This window comes from Physeter macrocephalus, chromosome 2 (genome assembly GCF_002837175.3).
Source record: "Physeter macrocephalus isolate SW-GA chromosome 2, ASM283717v5, whole genome shotgun sequence".
In the NCBI taxonomy this organism is placed as follows: domain Eukaryota; kingdom Metazoa; phylum Chordata; class Mammalia; order Artiodactyla; family Physeteridae; genus Physeter; species Physeter macrocephalus.
The window spans coordinates 76,090,674-76,118,566 of record NC_041215.1 but is presented as its reverse complement, the minus strand read 5'-3'; the positions used below and the strand labels follow the sequence as shown (position 1 = coordinate 76,118,566).

The window sequence follows — 27,893 nt, the reverse complement described above, 5'->3', positions numbered from 1 at the left end:
AACATGTGAGGAAGAACTGCCTAGCTGACAAGAAACTCAAAAGAGGGAAAGCAAAGCTGCTGAAAAAGAAGACAGTGGTTTGGGGCTTCCCTGGTGGCGCAGTGGTTGAGAGTCCGCCTGCCGATGCCTGTGCTCCGCAACGGGAGAGGCCACAACAGTGAGAGGCCCGCGTACCCGCAAAAAAAAAAAAAAAAAAAAGAAGACAGTGGTTTGGTAAAATTGCTTGATGTCCTGTATCCAGACATATCTTTGAACTTCCTAGTTATATAAGCCAATATATCATCCCCTTTTAAATTTTGCTTCAATTCACTTCAGTTTCAGTCACTTGTTATTAAAAGATTCCTGACTAATACACCAAGTAAGCAGCCTGCTTTTAGAGGCTCTTGCCTTAATAGGGCATATGTTGTGCTATGTTAGGGAGCTCTAATCGAAAAGATTCCTTCTTTTCTGGAATGTGAGCTAAGAGGTGGGAAGATGAGAAAAGAGGCTAGAAAGGAGCCAGAGCAGAGAATCTCCCTTGTCCTGTGAAGTCTGTCTCTTCTAGAAAAAAAAAAACATCAGCGTTTATTGTAGAGAGAAGGAAGGAAAGTTTGTTTAAATGTCACCTTTTTAATGTATCAAACTCTAATAATAGCATTTTCAAGCTGGGTAGAGACTTTCTATTAACTTATTATGGTTTCTTACCTTTTCTTGATAGAGAGCTACTTATCACTTACCTGAAATCTTATGCTCTAACAATCTAGATTCTACTTTATGATGCAAAGTAAACTTAACCTCAACAAAGCCAGCTCCATATTCTTGTCATGCACTTCAGAACTGCAAGGACCAGTCAGTCAGGAGATGGTAAAAGAAGATAGTGATGAAGGGGAAGGAGTAAAAGTTTGATGCAATTCAATAAATATTTATTAAACACCTAATTTCTATCAGGGACAGTGCTGGACAGTACAGATACAAAGTTGGCTGCAAAATATCCCTGCCTCCCAGGTGGTTAATGTCAAGGTCAGAGACCGGCAGCTAGTTTCTACCTCAATGTAGTAAGCGCTACTGATGAAGCTCATCAGAGGGGCTCCTAACTCAGCCTGGGAGAGTCAAGGAGGGTGTTGCAGGGAAGAAAATGCCTGTTCAAAGTCCTGAGGAATGAGCAGGGGTTAGCCAGGTTAAGTCAGCTGACGGAAAACTTGGAGAAGGGGGTTTCAGGCACCAAAGCATGAGCACAACATGAGCAAAAGCCGGGAAGCATGGAATGACGTGGGGTGTCCATAGAACTCTTAAGGAGTTTGGTTTTTGCTGGAATGTGAGCTGAGAGGTGGGAAGACAAGAAAGAAGAGACTGGAAAGGTGGGCAGGATCCAGACAGGGAGACTCCCCATATCAGGCAGAGGGGTTGACGCTCACCCAGCGAGGTCTGGGATGGTCATTTCAAGTAAGGATTTTAATCAAGGAAGCTACATGATTAAATAGAAATTTTAGGTAAATTGTACTCTGTGGCTCTTTGGAGAACAGAACAGGCATGAAGTCCATTTAGGAAGTTAGGTCAAGAGGGTGGACAAAAGAGCCTCAAAAGGTTTGGAATAGGTATTGATCAATGGGATAGAATTGAGAAGTCAGAAATAGCTTATGACCAATTTATGGTCAACTGATTTTTAACAAGGATGCCAAGACAATTCAACAGGGGAAAGAATAGTCTTTTCAACAAACAGGGCTAGGAAAAGCTCGATATCTATGAACAAATGAATTAAGCTGGACCTGTACTTCACACCATACATAAAGATAATTCAAAATGGACCACTGGTCTAAATATAAGATCTAAAACTATAAAAGTCTTAGAAGAAAACATAGGAATAAAGCTTCATGACCTTGGATTAAGCATGGTTTCTTAGATATGACACCAAAAGCATTACTAACAAAAGAAAACACAGAAAAATTTGGCTTCATCAAAATTTTAAACTTTCATTCATGAAAAGATACCATCATGAAATTGAAAAGACAACCCACAGAATAAGAGAGAACATTTGCAAATCATATATCTGATAATGGGCTAGTATCCAGAATATATAAAAATCAATAATTAAATGGGTAAAGGATTTGAATAAACCTTTCTTCAAAGGAAATAATACAAATGACCAATAAGCACATAAAAAGCTGTTCAGATTAGATAGTGGTTATTGTTGCACAACTTGTGAATATACTAAAACCTTAGAACTGTGTACTTTAAAAGGGTGATTTTTATCATATATGAATTATATCTCAAGCTGTTGCTTTATTATTATTATTATTGTTATTATTATTAAAAGGCCTTGGGAGAAGGGATCGGGAAATTCCCAAGGGAAACTTTTTGAGAAACTTTGGCAGGTAAAGTTGGCAGGACTTTTGATGGATTGTTTGAAGAAAGTGAGAAGACAGAGGTGACCCTAGGTTTCTGGAGGAGAGGAAGTAGAGGAATAGAAGGAGAAGGCGATGAAGGAGATACCAGGGCACATAGCTCTCATGCCATCATAAGAAGAAATGGAAGTTGCTGATGAAGGAGAAGAGGTAAGAATTTCACTTTGTTCAACAGCCACTGATTTAACAACTGTTATGAATTGGGTCCTGGGAGATGCAGTTCTCCCTCCTGTGAGCTCAACTGGGAGAGGTGGGCCTTTCTGGAAGACTCAGAGGCTAAGGCCCCCCGGAATCTGCATGTAATTCCTGAAAATCTTTAGGATGTGGGCTCTGTGTATTCCCGACTTCTTATCATGCAGATGATGAAACACCTTTTACAGAAATATTAGGTTACTTGCCAAATACTATATCCAAGAGGAGACGAGAACTCCGATCTCCTCACTAAATTATATTATTTACTACAAGAGTTTAATAAACAAACCATAAGACTTTGAACTGAATGTGCTGTGCTACCCTTTAGACATTGGCCAGAACACATCCCAATATGTGCAGTCATATGTGTGTATCCCAGTATAGACTTTCTGCCGGACCATACTTCAGAGCCCATTGACCACAAAGCCAATGAGTGTTCATAGTCATTTTCTGTGATGTCTCAACAGCATGACTTCCAGGAGGTTTCAGCCAGCTGCCCAGCACTGTCAGGTGGCCTTTCTCATGCCTACCTGAGACTAGATAGACGAATGCTTCCAATCCACCTGGCCCCATTGATGAGAGGGTGTTGGAAGTAACCCCTTCTTTGAAGGCTCCATGAATGGAAAATAGGAAGGGCACTTCTAAGTCATTTTGCCAGAAAATTCAAGGATGATGGGGCAAAGAAATGTTTTAGGTTTGGCCATGTCTGCAGACTTGGGTGACTTGGGGAAGTCCTTCTGCATTTGGGAACCCGACAACATAATCCTCAAAACACTACCTTTCAGGTGTGCACGTCAGGCTTCAGTCCTGAGTGCCAGAAAATACAAAAAGGTAAAGAGTAACATTAAACAAGTCTTTATCTTTTATTTACCACCACCTGATAAGCCCTGCCTTTGATTGTTTTGTCTGCATATTTCCTGCTAAGAGTTTACAAAACAGCACTCCTGAACAGGAAGATAAGAGGCGCACCTATTTGTTGAATAACATCAAGGGGGGAAACTGTTAACTCATCCATTTTGTTGTTAAGTTGCTCAGAAGGATCAAAATACCAATTAACCTGCTGGCTCAGAAATCTTTGATACCCTCAGATTTACTGACATTTTGAAACTCTTGTTCATACTTGCCTATTGGCTTTCTGATTACGAACAAAGAACTGCCAATCTGTTTAGCATTTGACCTGTTTTCTTAAATATTTTTATGTATTCAGCACTTAGTGGCTAAAAATACTTGACTAGTCACATTCATGAGCTAAAATAATCTTTTTTTGTTTGTTTGTTCCACCTCCAAATTTAAGAGGGAAAGAGAGGCTCAAAGACACTTTGTTTTAAAAAGCCATTTCGTTCTTATTTTTAATTTAAAAGCTCTCATTGCAAGGAACTTTTTTTTGCCCTTTTGTCTCCATGGAATTTAGTGGCATTGGGAAGACCTGATGAAGCGACCTGCCATATTAGGATCCATTTTTTCCTGAGGAAAACATGGGAAAATGACCTTGGGCATAAGTTTCAGAATGGTGGTAAAAAGAAACAGATTTTATAATGAATATTAATTTTCCTCTCTGGATATCCTCAGACAGTAGTGTTCCTCCGAGATGGTTTTTTGTTATTCTTGTTCCTTATTTCTTCACGGAAATTTTTGTGAAAATTCTACCTGTGATCATATGCATGCGTAAGGCATACCTATGGCAGCTGTTCAGAAAAGAGCAGCATTTCACTCTTAGGTAAAGGCAGTTTCTGGGTTTAGAAAGCTCTACAGCAATTTTTTCAATAAACATTTATTGAATGCAGTAGACCGAGGAGATTAAAAGTGTGGCTGCTATAGCCAGACTGCCTGGGTTCAAATTTTGGCTCAACCATTTACTAGCATGGGATCTTGGTAAAAATCACTTGATTTCCTTCTGTGCTTCAATTTCCTCAACTGTAAAATGGGGATAATAATAAAGCCTAGCTTACAGGGCGGTTGTATGGATCAAAGGAGATTATATATTTGGGACAATTTAGGTGCTATGTAGATGTTAGCTATCATATTATATCGTGCCAGATGCTGGGAGAGGAGTGGATGCCTGGGTGCATTTACATTTGCCAGAATCTTGACCCATTTATGGAGGGATACTTTTGTCATAGCAATTAAATATCTGGAGATTTTGAAACCTAAGGATATATAACAGATAAATATATCTATGGACATTTTTATTTTTCAAATGTGATCAGGAGGGAGCTTAACCTGTCCTCCAGATGACTGTATAATTTAGTTGGAGCACAAGAGAAACACAACATTTAAGCAAGTAAATGCTAGCTGGTAACTAGCCAATTACATGTTTGGAGGCAAGTGGGCAGGAGGAGTGATCCCAGGGGACAGAATGGCCTTGGCAGAGCTGCGTTTAACATAATGTAGTTCCCAAGATACCAGACTGACCTTTTCACAAACTCTTCGAAGAGGATACGGTGGGAATAACCCTGCTGGCGGATGCTGACCGTCTCTAGGATGCCTGTGGAGCGGAGCTGGGCCCGCACTCTGTCTCGGGTGAACTTCAGTGCCTCTCGGTCATCGTTGGGCTTGATGCAGCGTACAAAGTGGGGCTGTCCCACCACCATTTTGGAGAGCAGATCCATCAGAGAATACTATCAGGGAGAAAAACACACATGAAATGAGGTTACCACAAACATAATAGATAATTAACGACACAGGCCTGCTGGGCCTCCAGGGGCAGTTTGTTGGCTTGTAAACAACTCATGGAACCTTTGAGGCTACACAAGAATCCAGCAAAAAGAAGTAACAATATAAGTTCTGACGAGTACTTATCACTGCCCACAGATTCAAAAGTATTCTTTAAACATCACCTGGTGCCAAGCAATATCCCATTTGGCAGAAACTCAGCCGTCTAAGAACTTGCTTAGGTTACCTCCTAACTCCATCACCAGAACTAGCCTGTCTCTGGTATGCCAAGGTGATGTTCATAAACTGTATCCATAATTTAAAATATCCAGCTTTGGCTCCCCAACTCAGGGGTTAGAGCACTGGTCTCATAAAATGTCCAGCTTTCAGGGAAGGGGTCAGTTGCTTCTTCAACCTGACAATCACCAGAAAGTCTAAGCAAATCTTACCAATGTCATTGTTAATAAGGCAGAGGAAAAACAAGAAAAATAAAGAGGGCAAAGAAAGCAAGAAAATCAGAGGGAAAAGAGAGATTATAAGGAAGATGAACTAACATACACCGAGTGTCTGGCATGGGGCTCTCGCAGAGAGAGAGTATGTGGAAAAGCTGAGTGGTGCTCACTGCTCCTCGTGGGCATCCACTGTGGCAGCTCCATTTTTGGACATGCCTTCAGGGGCAATTACAAGCCACATGTAAAATCAGTCCCATTATTTCATAATCCTACCTCCTACTAATCCAATACATGGTTACCTAGCTTGGCAATGTGCCTTTTTTTAGCATTTGGGGACCAGTATTTTGAGGACACCCAACTGGTTGTTATGGATATATTTCTGAAAATTGTAAGCCAGAGGCTTCTTCTGCTGAAAGAGGGACTCTAGGATCTTGAGAATGACCTCACAGAGTCAATCAGAGCCTCCAAATCCCATGGGATACATACACACACACACACACACACACACACACACACACACACACACACACATGCTAGGAGGATATAGTCAAGCCACTAAAGGGACATGATCAGGGTAGGTCTCAGATAAGAAATAAGTGGCAATGAGAAATGTCCAACCATGAGGGACGAAGCAGGGGCTGAAAACCCACCTGCTGGAGAAGGGATCACTGCACAGATGGAGTGCTGGACCCAAAGTCCTCTAGGCCCTTACAATCCATACCCCTGAGGCCAATTCTAGTCTGCCTCTAGAGCACAGTTGGATAAGTCAGACTTCTTAGCTTTACATCTTTCTTGAACCTGCTAGCTTTTGCTGGAACCTTCTCCCCATGGTGCTGGCTCCCAGGCCCACCCTTCAGCCTGCCTGGCAACTCCAGCTCGTGATCCACTTGACTTAGCACTCCTGCCAAACCGCTTCCTGTGGCCGACCCCACCTTACAACCTTATTTTGTTGTCCCTGAGTTCAGTAGTTCCATCTTTGGCTTAACAGCATGTCCATCGTGAAGCTGCCTGGAGCTCAGCTCCCAGTAGTCAATGATCTAAAAGGGGCTTCCAACCCCAGTGCTTCATAATTTGAAGATAAACAAATCTGTTCAAATCAGTACAAAGTGACAGTGTCTTATCTTTCCTGTCTAATGTGCATTTGACAGAGTCCCTCTAAAGACGACGTTTTTACTCAAAGGAGTCATTTCACCCGATGAAACATGAGGAATTGTGGTAACAGAGATGGGAAATAATTGGGCTCAGGCAAAGGGGTCTTGTAATGGGTCAATTCAATCTAGGAAAAGAAAGTTGAAGCTAAGACATAGCCTCTCATGAACTTGATAAACCACCTTCTGGAATTGTATTAACTACTTTACTTCTCCGTAAATATGCTGGAAAAGTGGCTGACTCCAGTAGTTTTAAGGCCAAGAAGCAGCTGAAATGGTAACAGAATCAGTACATTCAATGGACAGGGCTATGTGCCAGTGGCAGATAGGGCCTTCTGTAGACACTTGAGGGCTCATCTGGTCTTTCTGAGATCAGAGAACACTGTACTCAGAGGGGGGTTCCCTGTTATAATTTTCCTCTCCCTACACCACCACCTTTCTTAACTGACTCTTGAGCTTTGCTCTTATTTCAGTGACTCTGTGGTATCTGGGCCTCTTGTGGGAAGGGTTGGCAAGTCCTTTCTGGAAACAGGCAGAATAGAGATCAAGAAGACTCCATACCCGGAAGTAAGAAGCCATGGTCTGCCCCTTCATGTTGGTGGTTTCTTCTGGATGCCGTATCACCTCCAGAGTGTCCACCTGGAACACAGGCAGAAGCGAGTGGTTTGAGGATATAGACAATTTATTTTCCCCAAATCTGAAAGGTTATTTGGTCAAATATCTGAGGTGCCTTGATGTTTAGGACACAACTGTACATACCATGGGGGAGGAGTTTAAAGACATCTAAAAGAAAAACAGAATTCGCACTGTTCTACTCCCTTGACAATGACCACACTCTGTGACATACTGTATGGTCTCAGTACAAACCCCCATCAGTGTTCTGTATTTCTCCATGCTCTAATGGGCCACTATTAGGTTCTCCAATAATGTCACATGAGACCAAATTATTTCTTAAAAGAAAACTGGGCAAAACCCATGAGGCTGGGCGATCACAAAGACACGGACCCAAAGCCCCAGACCCAAAGCCCTGGTTGCACCACAGGGCATTAGGGGAGTCCTTTTGCCTTCCGGCCATCAGACACTAACCCTGCCACACCCCTCCTGCCACCCACAGTTACCACGTGCTCACTGCGGACCAGAGCCTGGGATACACCTGTTCCCAATCATCTGCCCCAACTACCTGGGCCGACTGGAAGGAATTTAGAATGAAAACAATTGTAGCAAACAGTTGTGGCACCCTGTGTTCCATCATTTTATCTCAACAATAAAATCCCTGCTCCCGCACACACAAAGCTATTTGGTTTGCAGAGCACATGAGCAGCGTTTCAGCACCAGCCTCCTCTGTGGCAGCCTCCCATCTGCTCGGAACAAGTGGCAAGGGTATGAAGCACAGACATTTGAACTGGAAGATGCTGCTGTCAGCACGTGTGTTCCACTCAGTGGATTGCTGTCCAGGCAGCCACCTCCCCACGGGGTGAGAATGTCTGTAGCCTTGTTCAACAACAGTGAGAAGTGGGTGCTAGAAGGGACGGGGCCATGGGGAGGTGGGTGAATAATGACGCTTACCTCGAGGGGCATTTAGGAGACTGTGTGCAAAATGGAAGAAAAGGCTTCAACTGGCTTGGATAAAGAAAACAGGTCTGTTTAAGAAGGGGAATAAATGTGGAGCTAAGTTTTCAAAAACTAGAAAAGCAACCTAAATAGTGAGCAGGAATATAAGGGTAACTCTGAGAGAAGTGATGTCAGGGGTCGGGGGTCAGGGGGCGGTGCGTGGTGCAGCTTGCATTCTCTAGGCTGCAGATTGGATCTGTTCCCAAAGCCATCATTTCATTTGGATGCAGCTGAAGCAATGGTACAACCGCCTGTAGGTCTGACTTTTTAATTTTTTTAATGAGAAAGGAGGAAATGAAAGCTCTGTGTTGAGAAGGAAGGCTGCTCTCATAGAGAAAAGAGAAAAACACAAACACACCCGCCCCACCTGCAGAGGTCCTATGGCGTTATCTGCAGGGACTACATGGAAGGTTTCTTCCCCATCTCACCCCCACTTGGAGGATAGAGCTCAGCACTGGTAAGGTTTGGGGAAAGCTGGTTAGGACTGAAGGAAGAAAGATCTTGGCTAGGGTCTGCCTTCGGCCAAACTGTAAATTCTGAGAGTTTTCCTAAACATTCTTTCTCCCCACCTGACCTTCATGTGCATACAACTTTTGGGAATTTCCCACTATTTCTTCTATTCAGAGATCCTCCCTGAAGAACCACAGCTAGCTTTGAACCCTGCTTTTCCTCCTTCCTTTCCCTCCCTTTTCATTCAAATTAGCCACCGAGTGCCAGCCTCTCAAGCTCTAATTCACTGTGGAAGGGCAGCTGAAAAGCTCATCCATATTTCTCTTACTAGTAGCATTTACCTGTTACCCTACCTCAGAACATACAGTGGACCCTTGGCATTTGATAATTTAACAGTTTAGTGATCAGAAAAATCTTTGATGTATATTAATTCTGCTAAGATATAATTTTAAAAGTGTGATATGTATTGTTTTCAAGATCAGTACCTATCCCCTGCAGCAAATTGGAAAAATACAGAACGAAGCACCAATTTGCAATCCAAGTTACAGGGCTGGTGGGCTCCTGTAGCCACCCAGCACGACTTTAGTTCTCTCCTTATACTCATATACAGAGTAACTCTTGTAAAGTACGTAAAAACCTATTCTGTGTTATATACAACTTGGAAATGTTAATGCTTGTCTACAGTTCATCACCTACATATTTAATACTATATTTTAAAGAATAAATAATATACTATTGGGGTACCTTCTAATTTAAGAATTTGGAAAGGTCTTGGGTTGGTCAAGGGTCTCTTGCATATTTGCATAGTCATGAAGTTCTCCTGTGCATGGAGTAGATCTAAAAGAGGGAATTTCACTTCGGACAAGGGACATACCAGAAGTTGCCTCTCTTTTTTTTTTTTTTTTTTTTGTGGTATGCGGGCCTCCCTCTGTTGTGGCCTCTCCCGTTGCGGAGCACAGGCTCCGGACCCGCAGGCTCAGCGGCCATGGCTCACGGGCCCAGCCGCTCCGCGGCATGTGGGATCCTCCCAGACCGGGGCACGAACCCGGTTCCCCTGCATCGGCAGGCGGACGCGCAACCACTGGGCCACCAGGGAAGCCCCAGAAGTTGCCTCTCTTGACCTTTCAAAGTAGGAGACCTCTGTCTGCACTGGGCCTGCCATGAACTCCACAGAATTCAAAAAAAACTCGGAAAAAAAAAAAAAAAGAGAGATGAGAAGGTTCTAACCTAAGAGCTTGTCTTTCTGAACTAATTTAGCTAATGGTAGCCTCATTTAATTAAAAAAAAAAAAAAAGTCTCTTAGAAACAATCCAGAAAGTAGGTTCTATTGAGGTCATCATCTAACAAATAGTTCTTTCCAAAGGTGGGGATTTCACAACAAAAAACCAGTCCTCTCCATAGCATCTTATAAGTTTTTACCTGAGATAGGAGGAAAAGAGACAGGAAAGGCTTCCTAGGCTCAGGGGGTATGTGTTACAGGGCACAGGGTTTGGAACTGGACACACCTGCTTCAAATTCTGGCTCCTCCGCTTAATAGCTGTATGGACTTGGACTTGTTAGTTAACTTCCCAAAGCCTGTGTTATTTAAAAACCACTGCCTTGCACACACACAAGAGGCCAGTCAGTTCCCCTTCCTTCATTACCATGTTTGATTCAGTCTTAGCTTAGTGATCAATACTAAGGATGCAGTGTTTTGCTCCATGGAATAAGGTGAGTACTAGCTCCCATGCAACACAGCAAGGACATCTTTTTATTTATTGACAGAGAAAATACTTCCAATGAAAATAATTTCAAAATGATCAGTAGAACTGATATTCTGGATAAAAACATTGTCTTTCTAACCCAGTATACCCTTCTTCTACACCACCAATTGCTACAACAATATAAGCCAACTGGAGCTAAGCAAGCTTGTTTTTTGCCCACGTGACAAATGTCCTACCCCATTCCTTGTGAGCGGTGCTGGTTAGCCTTCAAAGTAGTCATGAGTAAGCTTTACAAATTGTGGTACAGACCCCAAGCCCACAGGAAATGAGCAAGCTTCTGTATACATATGGACTACACACATGGAATTTTAGATGGTTATCAAAATGTGAGTAATAAAACATTTACTGTTTCCGATGTGAAATCACTATGCTAAACACTTTGCCTACACTATGTCAATGAATTCTTAAAAGGACCCTATGAGGTAAACACTATTATCACTCCTATTCTACATATAAAGAAGTTAAGGCTCAAAGATTTTAGGTAAATTTCCCAGAGTCCTGCAGCTAGTAACTGGCCATGCCTAGATCTGAACCCAGTTCTGATTCCAAAACCCACTCCTTAAACATTGCATTATGCCTTTCTATGTGGTTTGTTACAACTTATAGAATTGGTCTGAAAGCATGGTATTATTAAAAAGATTTGCTTCATCTGTCAACTAAATGTACTTTAGGATAACGACACAGACTCCAAAAAGTCTCACAAACCATCTAGATCTCAGCAATAAATGAAAAACTGAAGGATTTCTTTTCCCCCTTGGTCTCCGTAAGTACCTACTAATCTGCATCCCAAAACCTCAGAAGTATTTATATTTAGGTTCTTGACGAGGCCTTTGGTCAAGAATTTTTACTGCTATCAAGTGATCCATCCCTCTCTCAAGGAAACAGTCCCTACGGCATCACTCCCCTCAAAAGTCTCCACAGCACTGAATGAGGAAGCAAGGCTGGCCTTGACACCGGCCCAGTGTGAGGGTGCTGAATGTGGTGGAGGTCAGCTTTCTGCAAGGCCACCTCTGGAGAAGGCAAAGAGGAACTGATGGAGTTTTTTAATTGCTGTTGTTACCCTTCATATTTTCTGATGCCTTACTTAGAACTTTCAGCTCATATTCTTTCCCAGGGACAATAAATCTCTAGTCATTTTCATCTCACCTATATTTATTATAGTGATGTAAATATACGCCACACACTCGAGGGCACACTTCTCATGTAGGCAGGGCAGGGAGGGAGATAACAACGCACTGATACTGAATGTGGAAGGCAGGGGGACAGGTCCTGGCAGAGTCCAGCAGTCAAAAAATCAAATTGAGGAAAGGAGGGGAATATGAGTTGACAGAGAATATTACACAGGAGTCTTTCATCTTTTTGAAAGGAACGTGTCATGATCTTTTTTAGAATCTGGTGGAAGCCAATGACTGCAAAAAAACACATATACAGTTGATCCTCATTATTTGTGGATGCTGTATTTGTGAATTTGCCTACTTGCTGAAATGTATTTGTAATCTCCAAATCAATCAGTGCTCACACGCTTTCACGGTCATTTGCAGACATGCAGAGCAGTGGAAACTTTGACACCTGATGTGCATGCTTCCAGCTGAGGTTGAACAAGGTGACACTCTGTCTTCTTGTTCCAGCTCTCATGCTGTAAACAAGTGTCTTTTTCAAGGTCTACTTAAGGGCCACGATTTTTGTGCCGCATTTTTGTGCTTTTGGCTGGTGATTTTACTGTTTAAAATAGCCCCTGGGGCTTCCCTGGTGGCACAGTGGTTAAGAATCTGCCTGCCAATGCAGGGGACATGGGTTCGAGCCTTGGCCCAGGAAGATGCCACGTGCCACGGAGCAACTAAGCCCGTGCGCCACAACTACTGAGCCTGTGCTCTAGAGCTCGCGTGCCACAACTACTGAGGCTGCGTGCCACAACTACTGAAGCCCATGCACCTAGAGCCCGTGCTCCACAACAAGAGAAGCCACCGCATTGAGAAGCCCGTGCACCGCAACAAAGAATAGCCCCCGCTTGCCACAACCAGAGAAAGCCCACGCACAGCAACAAAGACCCAACGCAGCCAAAAATAAAAATAAAAAATAAATAAATTTATAAAAAATAAAAAAATAAAAATAAAATAGCCCCTAATCATAGTGCTGAAGTGCTGTCTAGTGTTCCTAAGTGTAAGGAGGCTGTCATGTGCCTGTTGGAGAATATTTGTGTGTTAGATTAGCTTTGTTCAAGGCATGAGTTATAGTGCCGTTGGCGTTGAGTTCAATGATACAAATACTGTACTTGAAATATTGTTTAATACAAAGCAATACTACATATAATTAATTATTTATAAGAAGTATCTAGTTGACCTGAGCAACACAGGTTTGAACTGCATGGATGTACTTACACACATATATTTTTCAATGGTAAATACAGTACTACTACACGATCCATAGTTGGTTGAATCTGCTTCTGTGGAACCGTGGATACAGACAGCCCTCTATAAAGTTATATGTAGATTTTCGACTGTGTGGAGAGTTGGTGCCCCGACCCCCATGGTGTTCAAGGGTCAATTGTATTAAATAAAGTGTCTTTAAATAGAAACACACATAATACAAGATTAGGTATTAATCAGTTGACAAAAGTGTTGTAACCAGAGGCTTGCAGGAACCTAACCATGTATTTCCTCTAGGAGCAATGCTCAGGATTTCCTGATTCAGTGTTCACAGTAACTTTACAGAACATAAGTCTTGTGAATAATGAGAATCAACTGTATTTAACACAAACAACATTTTACATGTAATATCAAGAGGCTCTCATAACCACTGAAACTTCTCTGCAAATCTCATTGAGGGGCCCGTATAACTCATGTTAAATAGCCCTAACATCTGGCCACAAATTCACAAGGTTGAAAAGTAGAATATTCCACAAGATTGTATTAACAGTGTGGGTGTAAAAATTATTGTTAACAAAGATGATCTGAATCCCTATTTATGTGCAGGTCTTTTATTCTCAGAGGGAGTAAGTATAGATATGTATGTCTCTATCAATTTGGGGGTAATAGTCAATGGTATTATGTGCAGCTGTATTGATCATTCTTTATTAAATGAATATTTAATATTCAATGTAAACAAAAAGGTAAGAAAATTCAGAGATGTGACCTGTTTATTACTCCATCACCTTTAAGATTATTGTTTCTTGGTGTTAGTATTAGTACATACAATGAACATTAACCAGTCAGTCCTTGAGATCTGTGCTAAGCATTATCAGGAAGGATGGAAGAGTTAAAAATATTTTACAGTGGGATATTTAGGAACCCTTGTAACACCCCTTTTGCATGGACAAGTGCACCGCTCATTTTTCAGAGAGCAAAGCAGAGAAATAGGAGACGGTTTGGTTTCTTTCCTCCCTGCTGACTCCTTTTGCTATCCTCCTCTGTAGGTTGGTGATAGCTTCAAGGAAAAGTGCTTTATGTCTTCCTAGATGGACTTTATTTTCAAGTGTCATTGTTCTGTATCTTAAGTGATATTTCCAAAAATCAGATGAAGGGGTCTAAATATGTCACAGTGGCATAAGGATTATTTTGAACTGAAGACATGTATAAGAATCAACAGTTGCAAGAAGAAGCTTTTTGGAACTCCCCTTATCCGCCTAAAAGCAAAGCCTCCCAAAAGAATTCAACTGTCTCAAATCCCTTCCGAGAAGGGAGCTTTGCAATCAGAGAAGATTGACTCCTATCACCAGAGAGGAGAAGTCAGCACTGGGATAAGAAATTGCCTAAATAGACATTGTCATAAAACTGTTATACTTCCCATCTATTCTCCTAAAGGACCATTTATTTTTCCCAAAAGTCATTTGTTGTCCCAGAAACGTCCTTCTTCCTCTCTTCATCTCCTGTTAAGATGGTATATAAGCCTCAAAATCTAACTGGCCCTTTGAGTCACTTATTTGGTGAACTATTGTATGTATATGATTAAAGTATTTTTTTTCCTCTTGCTAATATGTCAGTTTAATTCACATTCCCCCAAATACTGAACTTAAGAGGGTAGAGGAAAAGTTTTTTTTTCCCTGACACAGGATTGCAAAGGATTCCATGGTGTTGTTTCAAATTTCCTAACCCCTGATTCCTAAATCCCTTCAATCTCTCTTCCAGACTGCCCAGGTAGTGGGCCAGATAAAGGAAACTAATGTTGCCCACCTAGGATAATCCCTAGGGTGGGAACATCTTGTCGTCCACAGTATTTTGAGTACAAACATACTACTTACCTTGGGTTTCCCAGCACTGAAATGCGGAGGCAAAGATCTTGAGGCTGCTGTTATCCTGGCTTTTGTCTGGGCCAAGTTACCTGAGCAAAAAAGACAAAGAAGTTAAGGCAAAGGAAAAGTGAAACAATAGTATGATGAGTAATTTTTCTCTCTGTGCCCTTGTATTTTTCAGAATGTTCTAAATGATCTGCTCTGAATTGGAAAAATTTGGAAAAATTTGAATTTTGAAACTTCAATGATATAAATTGGAAGTAAATTATAATAATTATAAGTTATAAATAATTTGTAATATAATTTGAATATATATTAGTTTAATAAGCAAATAAGAAAGGACAAAAGGTCTCAAATTCACTTAAACTAGGAATAGAAGGAAATTACTACAACATAAAAGGGCCATATATGAAAAGCCCACAAATCATGTACTCAACAGTGAAAAACTGAAAGTTTTTCTCTAAGATTAGGAACAAGGCAAGAATGTCCACTCTCACCACTTCTATTCAACATAGTACTGGCAGTCCTAGCTAGATCAGTTAGGCGAGAAATAGAAATAAAAGCATCCAAATTGTAAAGGAAGAAGTAAAATTATCTCTGTTCATAGGTGACATTACCTTATATGTAGAAAACCCTAAAGATCACACACACACACACACACACACACACACACACACACCCCTAACAGAGCTAACAAATGAATTCAACAAAGTTGTAGGATATAAGATCAACAGATTAAAAAAATCAGTTGCATTTCTATATACTAACAATGAAAATCTGAAAAGGAAGTCAAGAAAACAATTCCATTTACAATAGCATCAAAAAGAATAAAATACTTGGAAGTAAACTAAACCAAGGAGGTGAAAATTTGTATACTGAAAACTATAAAACAAAAGTAAAAGGAAAGCAATTCCATTTTGGGGGAGGAAAAAAATCTTTTTCCTCTACTCATCTTAGGTTCACTGGCTGAGGCCCTAAAAATTAGACTGACAGAAGACAGAGTAACAAGAGAAAAACAATCAGAAGTTTATTAACACATGTATCACACATATACACAGGAGTATTTAGTGATGAGTAACTCAAAGGGGTGGTTAGAACTTGGGCTTACATAACATCTTAACAAAAGAACAATAAATTTATAAAGAAGTGACAAGACAAAGGAAAAGAACTTTGAGTTTCTAGGGGCGGGAAATTGTGGGAAGGTAAATATATAGGGAAGCTAATGGAAGATAAGGGCTAATTTGTTATATAGATTCCTCTGGTGCTGTCTTTGAGTTGATAAGCGTCTAGAGTTGTCTCTGGTAATTAATTTATGTGCTTTCTAGTAGAGAGGAGAGGGGGCATATTTTTACAAATTTATGCCCTGCTTTTGGGCAAATAGGGGGAAGGGAAAGAGCCTTTTCTTGTATCTGCTTCTTCTCAATTGCCTTCAGCTTAAAATAATTTTAATGCCAAAGTGGCAAGTTTTGGGGTGGCATATTCTGTTACCCTTCACTGTGTTCATTGATTAGAAGACTTAATATTGTTAGAATGTCCATGCTACTCAAAGAGATCTACAGATTCAGTGCAATCCCCATCAAAAATCTCAATGGCATTTCTGGAGAAACAGAAAAAACAATCCTAAAATTCATATAGAACCACAAAGGACTCCAAGACAATCTTGAGAAGGAAAGCAAAAGCTGAAGGCCTTACATTTCCTGATTTCAAAATATATTATAAAGCTATAGTAATCAAAACAATATGACAAAACAGTACTGACCTGAAGATAAACATACAGACCAATGGAACAGAATAGAGAGCCCAGAAATAGACCCATGTACATATGGTCAAATAATCTTTGCAATGGGTGCCAAGATTACACAATGGGGAAAGGATTATCTCTTCAACAAATGGTGTTGGGAATACTGGACATCTACATGCACAAGAATGAAACTGAAACCCTATCTTACATCATACTGGAAAATCAACTCATACTGGATTAAAGACTTAAATGTAAGATCAGAAACTATAAAACTCCTAGAAAAAAAACATAGGGGGAAATCTTCCTAACACTGGTCTTGACAATTATTTCTCAGATAGGACACCAAAAGCACAGGCAACAAAAGCAAAAACAGACAATTGGGACTGTATCAAACTAAGAGTTTCTGGAAAGCAAACGATACCATCAACAGGGGGGAAAAACAACCCAGAGATGGGAGAAAATATTTGCAAACCATATATTTGATAAGAGGTTAATTTCCAAAATATATAAGGAACTCCTACAACTCAACAGCAAAAAATAAAATAAAATAAGCTGATTTAAAAATGGGCAAAGAACTTGAATAGACATTTCTCCAAAGATGACATACAAATGGCCTGCAGGTATATGAAAAGATGCTCAACTTCACTAACAGTCAGGGAAATGCAAATCAAAGCCACAATGAGATATCACCTCACACTTGTTAGGGTGGCCATCATAAATGAAGAGGAGCAAAATACGCCCCTTTGACATACTGATTACTCTAAGCTGGTTATTTTTATTTTTTTTTAACATTTTTATTGGAGTATAATTGCTTTACAATGGTGTGTTAGTTTCTGCTTTACAACAAAGTGAATCAGTTATACATATACATATGTTCCCATACCTCTTCCCTCTTGCGTCTCCCTCCCTCCCACCCTCCCTATCCCACCCCTCTAGGTGGTCACAAACCACCTAGCTGATCTCCCTGTGCCCCTGTGCTATGCGGCAGCTTCCCACTAGCTATCTAATTTACATTTGGTAGTGCATATATGTCCCTGCCACTCTCTCACTTCGTCACAGCTTACCCTTCCCCCTCCCCATGTCCTCAAGTCCATGCTCTAGTAGGTCTGTGTTTTATTCCTGTCCTACCACTAATCTCTTCATGACATTTTTTTTTCTTAGATTCCATATATATGTGTTAGCATACGGTATTTGTTTTTCTCCTTCTGATTTACTTCACTCTGTATGACAGACTCCAGGTCTATCCACCTCATTACAAATAACTCAGTTTCATTTCTTTTTATGGCTGAGTAATATTCCATTGTATATATGTGCCACATCTTCTTTATCCATTCATCTGTTGATGGACACTTAGGTTGCTTCCATGTCCTGGCTATCTTAAATAGAGCTGCAATGAACATTTTGGTACATGACTCTTTTTGAATTATGGTTTTCTCAGGGTATATGCCCAGTAGTGGGATTGCTGGGTCGTATGGTAGTTCTATTTGTAGTTTTTTAAGGAACCTCCATACTGTTCTCCATAGTGGCTGTATCAATTTATATTCCCACCAGCAGTGCAAGAGTGTTCCCTTTTCTCCACACCCTCTCCAGCATTTATTGTTTCTAGATTTTATGATGACGGCCTAAGCTGGTTATTTTTTTAAAAATGCAGACACACGTGAAGCTCTGAAAACTGAGCAGAAATTACCCTTTTGTAAGAAAAATATACAAGGGGAATCTCCATATGTAAAGGTGTCTCCCTCTCTGTACCAGAAAGAGATGACTCTAAACCTCTAGAAACTCTTATCAATGGAGAAGGCACCAACTTAAATTTGCATAACAACCTTACCCTTGTTTACCGTGCTTTTCCTAGTCAACTCCAATAACCAGCCTCCCCACTCCCCAACATCTTTTGTCTTTAGCTAGATATAATGTTTAAGTTGGTGGCCTGGGCCATTTCAGGGAGTTTAGTCAGTTTTCCCTGGATATCTCCCATGTATACAGGAGGTATACATGTTATTAAATTCCTGTTTGTTTTTCTCCCATTAAATCTGTCTTTTTATTACAGGGGTGTCTCAGCTAAGAACCTAGAAGGGTAGAAGGAAAATTATTTTCCCTTCCCCACATAAAAAACACCACCACCAGCAACAAAAAATAACAAGTGTTGGCGAGGATGTGGAGAAACTGGAACCCTTGTGCACTGTTGGTGGGAATGTAAAATGGTACAGCTGCTACGTCAAATAGTATGGAGGTTCTTCAAAAAATTAAAACCAGAACTGCCATATGATCTAGTAATCCCACCTCTGGGTACTTATCCAAAAGAACTGAAAGCAGAATCTTGAAGAGATATTTGCATTCCCATGTTCACTGCAGCATTATTCACAATAGCCAAGCAGTGGAAACAGCTAAATATTCGTCAAAGGGTGAGTGGATAGAGAAAATGTGGCATGTACATACAATGGAATATTTATTCAGCCTTAAAAAAAGAAGGAAATCATGCCATTTGGGGCAACACGGATGAAACTGGAGGACATTATGCAAAGTGAAATAAGCCAGTCACAGAAGGACAAATACTGTTAGATTATTCTTACATGAGGTACCAAAAGCAGTCAAACTCATAAAAGCAAGGAGGAGAAGGTAGTTGCCAGGGGCTGGGGGGACAGGGAAATGGGGAGCTGTTGTTCAACGGGTACAGAGTTTCAGTCATACAAGGCGAAAAATTTCTCGAGATCTGCTGTACATCAGTGTGCATACAGTAAACAATATCATACTGTATACTTAAAAGTCTGTTAAGAGGGTAGATTTCACGTTATAAGTTTTTACCACAAAAAGTCTCCAATTAGGGCTTACCAGTCACTGAAAGAGACAAATAGGAAGAAAAAAAGATGCTGGGAGTTTTCCTGAAAGAGAAGGTGGGCAATAGAGAACACTACTGCCAGGATTTAAGGTACAGACTGATGAGCAGATCTGTCAGTATGGGTCCCTCAGCCTGAAGGGAGGAAGATGACCACCCCCATTGAAAGAGCTGATGAAGAGAGAGTTAGTTAGGCAGGGAGGACAGCCTCTGAGTCATAAGGGCTGACCTTGAACAAGTTAATTAACATCTCAGAGCTTTGGTTTCTTTGTCTACAACATGAAGACAGTACTTAACTACCTAATCCTCAGAGCTGTTTATGGGCATTGGATGAAATAATTCACGAAAAGCACTGTCAACACACAGCTGGTACAAGGTAAGTGCTCATTTTGTGTTACTAGCATCGATATGATGATGACGATGATTTGCTTGAACAGTTCACATAGGTCTCAGGGTAGAAGGTAAGAGAAGAACAGAGAATCTCACTAATTTGCTACCGTGAACACTGGTTTGTTCAAAATATAAAGATGAGAAAAAATGATAAGGCAACTCCATTTTGAACCTCCATGTCTTGTCACTTTAATTCCTACCACGTTTTGCCTTTGAAGGGTCTGAATGGCCTGCTCAGACTCCCATCTCCCTTCCTCACCACCCACCCTTCATCTCCTCTCTCATCCCTAACCTCCCAAACCAAGAGATCTGTTTGCATTTTTACCTAAAATGTCATTTGATCCTGTACCAAAATAAAAAGTTGTCAATGAAAGGAAACGCTGCAATTTGTGCATTTGCAAGACACTCAAGATTTCAAAGTTTTTAGCAAGTCTAGCACAAAGATGTCCAAATGTTTTCTCTGGCGATATCTTCAGAGGCTAAACTGTGATTAATAGCCCAGAAAGAACCCTTTGAAGCAGGATTGGTGACATCAAAGTCGTAATCCAGGGGTGGCAGGAGCTTTATAATGAGTGGGAAGCATTTTAACACATTTCAAAGGATTTACAGCATGAATAAACAATAGATCTCGGCAGATGTGCCACACACACCTTTCAGAAACATTACCTATAAGAAGTTTCCATTTTAATTTAAATGTAAATATAGTGTTCACACTTCTTTCAAATGTTAAGCATCCTCATTGCTTCACCCCCCAGACAGCCTCTTTGGCTAAGGATGCCTCATTGCCCCAGAGCACCCTCCTGTGACTGCCTGACGTGTGTTGGGGAGCAAAAACGGAAGTCAGAGGCTTTGGATGGAATTTATATCCTACGTGGGAACTGGGTTAGGAAAGACTCTAAAAAGGAGCTTGCAATGATCCCACATAATTTCCCTGCTTCCAACTTAAAGGGAAAGAGACAAGTGGTCTGAAGACAGAGCTGAAACTTTTAAAAGACGGCAATTTCCTGCCTGCTTCAGAGGATTTTCAGCTCTTGGAAAGCACCCAGCACCCGTGATTTCAGTTGCCTCTTAAGAATTGCCCAAGATGATGGGTTGCTGTTTTAAATAATCATGCTTGGAACTTGACTTCCCTCTGCTGCCCCCTCTGGGATTAAAAGATTGGTTGCAGGGTTCTGGTGGTAACTGCCTGGTGGGCATTTGTTTGGGAAATTTTCTGTAACACAAGAAATAGGCTAATAAACGACTGCAAAGCCACGCTGAAAAGTAAAAGGCTTGTGTCAAATGCTACTCAAAAGGAGCTGCAAATAAAACATCCAACGCTTCAGCTACTCTGTTACCAGATTATCTGAGTAGACCTGAGAACTAGAATGTTGTACCCTACAGTAAGCTTGGATACTGAACACCAAAATCACACCTTCCTGTCTACATGAGAATGACCTTATGTTATTCCAGTCTCCATTAGCATGAATTTCTTCTTACAGGAGTCTCCTGTCTAGACTGTTCATGGTTTGACTGTTCATTACAAGAACTGCCCGAAAGACCCAAGACCCATTAACTCTTTAATGGAAAATGTCCAAAGACATTTTAAGCCCTATGATTCTATGAATCCCTGTTTTAAAAGCCTCACCTTGTTGTTTCTACCAATCATGGACTGGTTGTATTGTGTGTGATCTTTACACAATCCTAATCATGCCCTCTCACTTAGAAAGACCCGCCTTAAATCAAACTTGATCTCTCAACAAATTCTGACCCTGCCTTTCCTTCTCCAAGACACTGCCAAAGCTTTGAGAGGTGGTGGTCTCCCTTAATGAGCTGAGCAATGAACTCCACTTTGTCTAAAGTGGAGTAATGGTTAGGGAGTCACCTTGAGACAGACCTATGATGGGGTGATACTTGCAGTGAATGAAATGCTCTAATTTCAGTTAATAACACTGTACCCAATTAAAATGCAAGGGGTTAAATTTAGTAGTTGTATAAAACATACTATAGTATTTTGTATGTTTAAAAAAACCACTTAGATACTGATCTATCCTAAATCTATATAACAAAGACTTGTTTTAGGTTTGATACATTGAGGTAACTTAAAATAGTGACAAAAAATATGACACAGCTGTAGGAGGCCAAGAAAGAAAGTGTAATGTTAGATTTTGTCCTACAGTTTTCACTTTCTCTCCTGGCATTTATCTATGGCTTTGAGTGTTAATATCAATAAATGCGCAGGGGGGAGGTGGAAGAGCTCCCAGCCCACTTAATTTCCCAAGAAAAGAACACGGATAAATTTTATATATATAGAAGGGGCTGTAGTTTTGTGGAGGGAAGAAATAAGAGATCAGCCTGTCCTCCAGGCTGTTCTAATGAAGAAAGATACGCACATATAGCAAATGCTCTTTTCTGATTGCACAACCTAGCTTTTACCATGTATGTGGGAAATTCAATGTCCAAAAGAAACCTCTTCCTCTTTTCTGTATCTACTTTTAATTGATATTTGTCTGGAAATTTAAGGAATTTCTGCACAGTGAACACCTCTAGACTATCTGTTTGAAGGAAGCCAAACCAAGGTTTTCACTGATTTTTTTTTTTTTCATTTAAAATTGGAACTATAGCTTTAAAGATTTGTGGCCCAGAGCTTTCAAAATTGTAGAGCTGAGGAAAAAATAATAACTCTTTTGCTCTTTAAACTTGAAAACTCATAAACAGGATGTCATACAGCAAACAACTGTACCAAATCATCAGAATGTGTCAAGGAGGCAATCAGGCTTCCCCTTCTTAACTCAGTCAGTAGTGGAGCTGAGGCTCTCTGCTTCCTGCATTTTATTGCCACATTGGTGGAAGTTGCCAGTTCAGCCTATCTTAATAAAGATAGAGCTAGTTTTGAAAAGCCCTGGGTATTGTCTGCCTTCCCCTCACGTTTTGCTTGGAGTTTACTTGGAAATAACACGGCTGCCAAGTGACATGACATGTGTTCACAAAAGTGCTGGAGCCTAGACTGTTGATATCTATCCAAGAAGACTTAACCCATTGAGAAAAAGGGAAATCCACACACGCATATCTGCCAGCACCCACGTATCATTGACACGTAAAGATTGCTTATTCCAGTCTCAGAGCAACACCCATACACAGCAGAGCAGTTTCTAGTCCAACCATGGCTGGTCCTGGACAAAACTATAATTTAGGCAAAGGATATATTCAAGGTCCCCCACATGGCTTTTCACATTCCTATTCCCACTTCCAAAGGTGCAACATGGCTTTAATGCTGTGTCTCTTCCCTACCCCCAACAACTAATTCTCCCTATATCCTTGCCCTACCCTGGAAATCTTCCCGGCAGACTTTCCCTGTCTATATTCCAAACCTTCAGGTTACTATTCTTCTCTGACAACTAATCCTGATCTAATTTCTTCATGGATGGATAAATGTAATACTTCACTCAGGTGAAATGTTTACATATGAAGGGGAGCAGAATTTGTCACCCCAAAATATACCTCTTTGATAGTATTATTATTTCAGCCTGATTACTTTTAAGAAACAGCAGTCACAGGAGAAACTCTGAAAACTGAGTAGAAATTACCCTTTTGTAAAAAATTTTTGGAGGGCAAAAACATGGAAAAGGAAGGCTTTATTAAGACATCATAAGCTACTGGTGGGACCATGGACAAAAGCTTAGCTAATTTTGCTCTTCCAGTGGCCTTTAGGTAGATACTCATCCAACTGTGTGGCCAAAAGTGAATGGTTTGGATACAAGCCACTAGAGGACTCATATCTGTTAGTTACTACAAGTGTTAATGGGGCCACAGTCTTGAGTAAAATCTCATATGGGTCAGGTTGTTGCAACACAGGGAACTCACATTCCATAGTCCAAGACTAGAATCCTAAATAAAATGCCAAGGCAAGAGAGAATAAACTGATTACTACAGATAAAAAAAATCTCTCCCTAAAAGCTCTACTCAACACACCTTATCTATTCATGGTGGGTCAGTTATAGATTTCCCTGTGTAAAGCGTAACATTATGTTTCCTTGTGTTTTCAATTAAGACTGAGAAAGCCACACAGGGCTTCAGAAACAAGAGGCTGTTAACTTCACATTTTGCAGAATGATGATTGAGTGCTTGGAATTATAAGTGCTTCTTTAGTTCTCCCTCTTTAGCCTAGAAGCAATGAGAAGAACACTAGACTTAAAATTGAGAAACCTGAATTCTTATCCCAGGCCTGCCATTGACTTCAGATCACTTCTCTCTATGACTCACCTGTGTTACACATCAAATGAGAAGTTTGAGTAGATTAGTGGTCCTCCACTCATGTGCATTTTGCCATGGCATCCATGAAACAAACCCTCTGTGCTATGCAGCTGCATCTAGATCAATGTCCGGCAATGTGGTGTAAGAGAGGTGGACTCTTGCAAGAGGGAACTACAAGGAACAGTGTAATGTTGACCTAGTACCAAAAAAAGACTGCGTGACATCTGTGGCCAGGACATGTGAGAACTTTACCTAGGCTGTAGATTAGAGAGCTGGTCAAGGTAGTAAACAATATTGTATGAAAAGCAACATCAGGGAAAAAAATTGCAAAAGGCACATCTGATAATGGACTGTTATCCAAAATACATAAAGAACTCTTGAAATTCAACAGTTAGAAAACAAACAACCTGATTTTAAAATGGGCCAAATACTTTAACAGACACCTCACCAAAGAAGATACACAGATGGCAAATAACCACATGAAAAGATGCTCCACATCATATCATCAGGGAAATGCAAATTAAAATGAGATACCATTACACACCTATTAAAATAGCCAACATTCAGAACACTGACATCATCAAATGCTGCCAAGGATGTGGAGCAAGAGGAACTCTCATTCATTGCTGATGGGAGTGCAAAATGGTGCAGCCACTTTGGAAGACAGTTTGGTGGTTTCTTACAAAAATAAACATACTCTGACATATGATCCAGCAATCATACTCCTTGGTATTTACCCAAAGGAGTTGAAAACATGTCCACACAGAAATCCCTGTTGCCAAAAATTGGAAGCAACCAAAATGTCAGTAGGTGAATAGATAAATAAATTGAGTTACATCCAGACAATGGATTATTTAGTGCTAAAAAGATGAGCTATGAAATCATGAAAAGACATGGAAGAACCTTAAATGTATATTACTAAGTGAAAAAAGTAATCTGAAAAGGCTACATACTGTATTATTCCCACTGGAAAAGGCAAAACAATGGAGATAATAAAAAGATCATGGATCCAGGGGAGAGATGAATAGGCAAGGCACACAAGATTTTAAGGATAGTGAAAATACTCTGTATGACTCTATAATGATGAATATGTCATTATACCTTTGTCCAATCCCACAGAACGTACAACCTCAAGAGTGAACCATAATGTAAACCATAATGGATTTGGAGTGATGATAATGTGTCAATGTACATTCATCAACTCTAACAAATGTACCACTCTGGTGGGGGATGGTAATAACGGGGGAGGCTGTGCAAGTGTAGTGGCAAAGGGTATATGGGAAATCTCTGTACTTTCCTCTCAATCTTGCTGAGAACCTAAAACTGTTCTAAAACCTAGAGTTTTTTATTTTTTTTTAAATAAAAAAGCAACATCAAGCTGACCAACAAGCACAGGAGTAAGAGTAATATCTGTGGATACAAACTGGAGTAAAAAAGGTTGAATAGTGTTGGGCTTCCATTCAGGTCTGAAGGTCTATCTAAGGCTGTGAAATAATTTTAAGAGATTGCTGAGGTGGATAAAATAAGAAGAACAAAATAAAGAGGATAAAACTAAAATCTGCATGATGTGTTATTTCTTTACAGTTTGGCAGGCAACGGAAGGGGGGAGGACGGTGATGACAATGTGGCTTAGATAAACAGAGGAAGCCTAAGTAATGATTTGATGGAGGCCTGGATATTTAATTTGCCAACGTTCTCTTCACAGCTGCTCACCATGAGCAGCTAACAATGGCTCGGTTTCTGTCATCTCTTTCTAGTTACTCCTCCTCCTTCCCTTGCTATTGTAACTAAAGTAAGCTTATTCAGATCTCTAATTTGTGTATCACTCTTCTTCCTTAGCACATGAGCGAGGGGACAGAGGTATAGTTTTTTGCTCCCCACCAACAATGTTTTTAAGATTATGTAATTCAAGGTGATAGGGACAGAGTAAAGGAACAAAGTAGGTGATTAAATAGTTAATCCCACTAGCGGATTGTAAGTAGAGAAAAAAGTATAGGAGACCCCTGTAAGTTAATGATCACTCAAGAAAGCAGGCTTGCTAAACAACTAAACCAAGTGGGCTTGCTTAGCAACAAAACCATGCAACAGAAGCATGAGACATGCCCCCAAACAATATGACAATGGAGGAATGAGACCCACATCCTGCCCAGTGAGGTAAGTTAATGATTCCTGGGACATGCTCCTCTGCATGCACTACAAACAAAATTATAGGGAAAGATGACATTATACTAAAACCTGAGACGATTTACCATATTTTAGTATATATTAGTGACTTCTGGGCCATTTCCATAGCACCATGACAGTCCCAGTTTGACCATGTAGGGACAAAATACTCCCCTGCCCGACGTGGAGGAAGAGCTGATGATGGAAGCCTGAAGTCTATTCAAGAATGAAAAAAAAAGGTGGTCTTTTCCCACTCCCCACTTTTCCTTTGATTATAAAACTGTAGCCCACTAAGTTCTTGGGGTGGCACTCCCTTGCCTGCCTGCTCGTATCTCTCACAAGCGTCCTATACTAATAAACTCCTTCCTTACCTGTCACTCTGCCTCTTGCTGAATTCTTTCTGCACCAACATCTTCATAATATGTATTCTCTTAGTAAAAAAATTACGATTCTTTCAGTTTGCATATTAGCAAATATCAGTCATTTTGAAAAGCTGGGTGCTAATATGAATGCAATCATCACTTATATAAACCTATTTTTTGATTGAGACTCTCAAAGCATTCAAGGTTAACTTCTGATCTGTAGGTATCCAAGTATAATTTTCCCACTTACCAATTCTTTTGCTTTCTTTCAAGGAATGACTATTTCATATCACTTAGCGCCTTTTTAAAAGGACCTAGTCTGAACATTCAGGTGTATATCTTTGAGAAAAAATGTAGCAGCTTAAGAATCCAGAAAAAAAGGACGGGCATACTGAGAAATGCAACACTCTATAGGAAGCAAAGCTTATAACATGCCTAACTGGCCAGCGTGACTCCCATCTGAGCTACACTGCCACAGGTTTTCTTGGACAGAAACACACCCACATATTTCTCTCTTTTCTCTCTTCTTTCTCTCTCTCTCTCTCTCTCTCTCTCTCTCTCTCAGATTTGTTTGTTTTTACCAGTTCATAAAATGGCATTGACCAGAAAGATTCTTCTACTGAAACTGATATGTGTCATGGTGTTGAAGGATGCAGTTAACGTAAGTTTTATTTCGTAAGTACAGACATTGCTTTTTTGAGAACTTGGCTTTATAGAACTGTGGCATAGCATCCAAAATAACTGCTTGATTTCCAAATCTTCCTAAATTAAAGTCTTATCCTGCAGACTTGGGATGCAATTAATTACTGATTTTTCTTTCAAAGAATAGACCCTATTGAGAATAAAGGCCAACAAAAAAGATTCCTCTGATGAAGGAACTCTACAAGCATCACAATTCTGTGCTAATTCTAGAGGCTGCAGTTATTTAGTGCACTTGTGTCTGAGCCCTTTTGAGTCCTTTTAAATCAATGCAAATATTTTACCTTCTATTGGTATTTATCTTTAGAAATGCTTTGTTTCCTTATATAGGTCACATGGTCTCTGAAGTCAGGCACTAAGAATTTCTATTCCCATTCATTAATTCAAAAAATATTTCTTTAGCACCTGCTAGAAGATTTGTGAAGTGTCCTACATATAGCAGATGCTGAAAAAAAAAAAGTTTATTGAAGATGCTCCAATGTACCAGAACAACATTTAAGATGATTTCTACCCTTGCCTTCTTTTTTAAAAATATTTTTATTGGAGTATAGTTGACTTACAATGTTGTGTTAGTTTTAGGTGTACAGCAAAGTGA

At 40.3% G+C, this 27,893-nt stretch overlaps 1 protein-coding gene across 1 annotated transcript in view; it reads right to left on the bottom strand.

Annotated features, from left to right (window-relative positions):
- MYO3B (myosin IIIB) overlaps window positions 1–27,893 on the bottom strand; it is a 511,858-nt gene that overhangs the window by 142,519 nt on the left and 341,446 nt on the right. The window contains exons 25-27 of the mRNA XM_024122281.1: window positions 14,887–14,966; window positions 7,387–7,464; window positions 4,986–5,191 (exon numbers count right to left, since the gene is read on the bottom strand). Coding sequence (XP_023978049.1) covers window positions 4,986–5,191; window positions 7,387–7,464; window positions 14,887–14,966 — 364 coding nt within the window. The remainder of the gene's footprint in view (window positions 1–4,985; window positions 5,192–7,386; window positions 7,465–14,886; window positions 14,967–27,893) is intronic.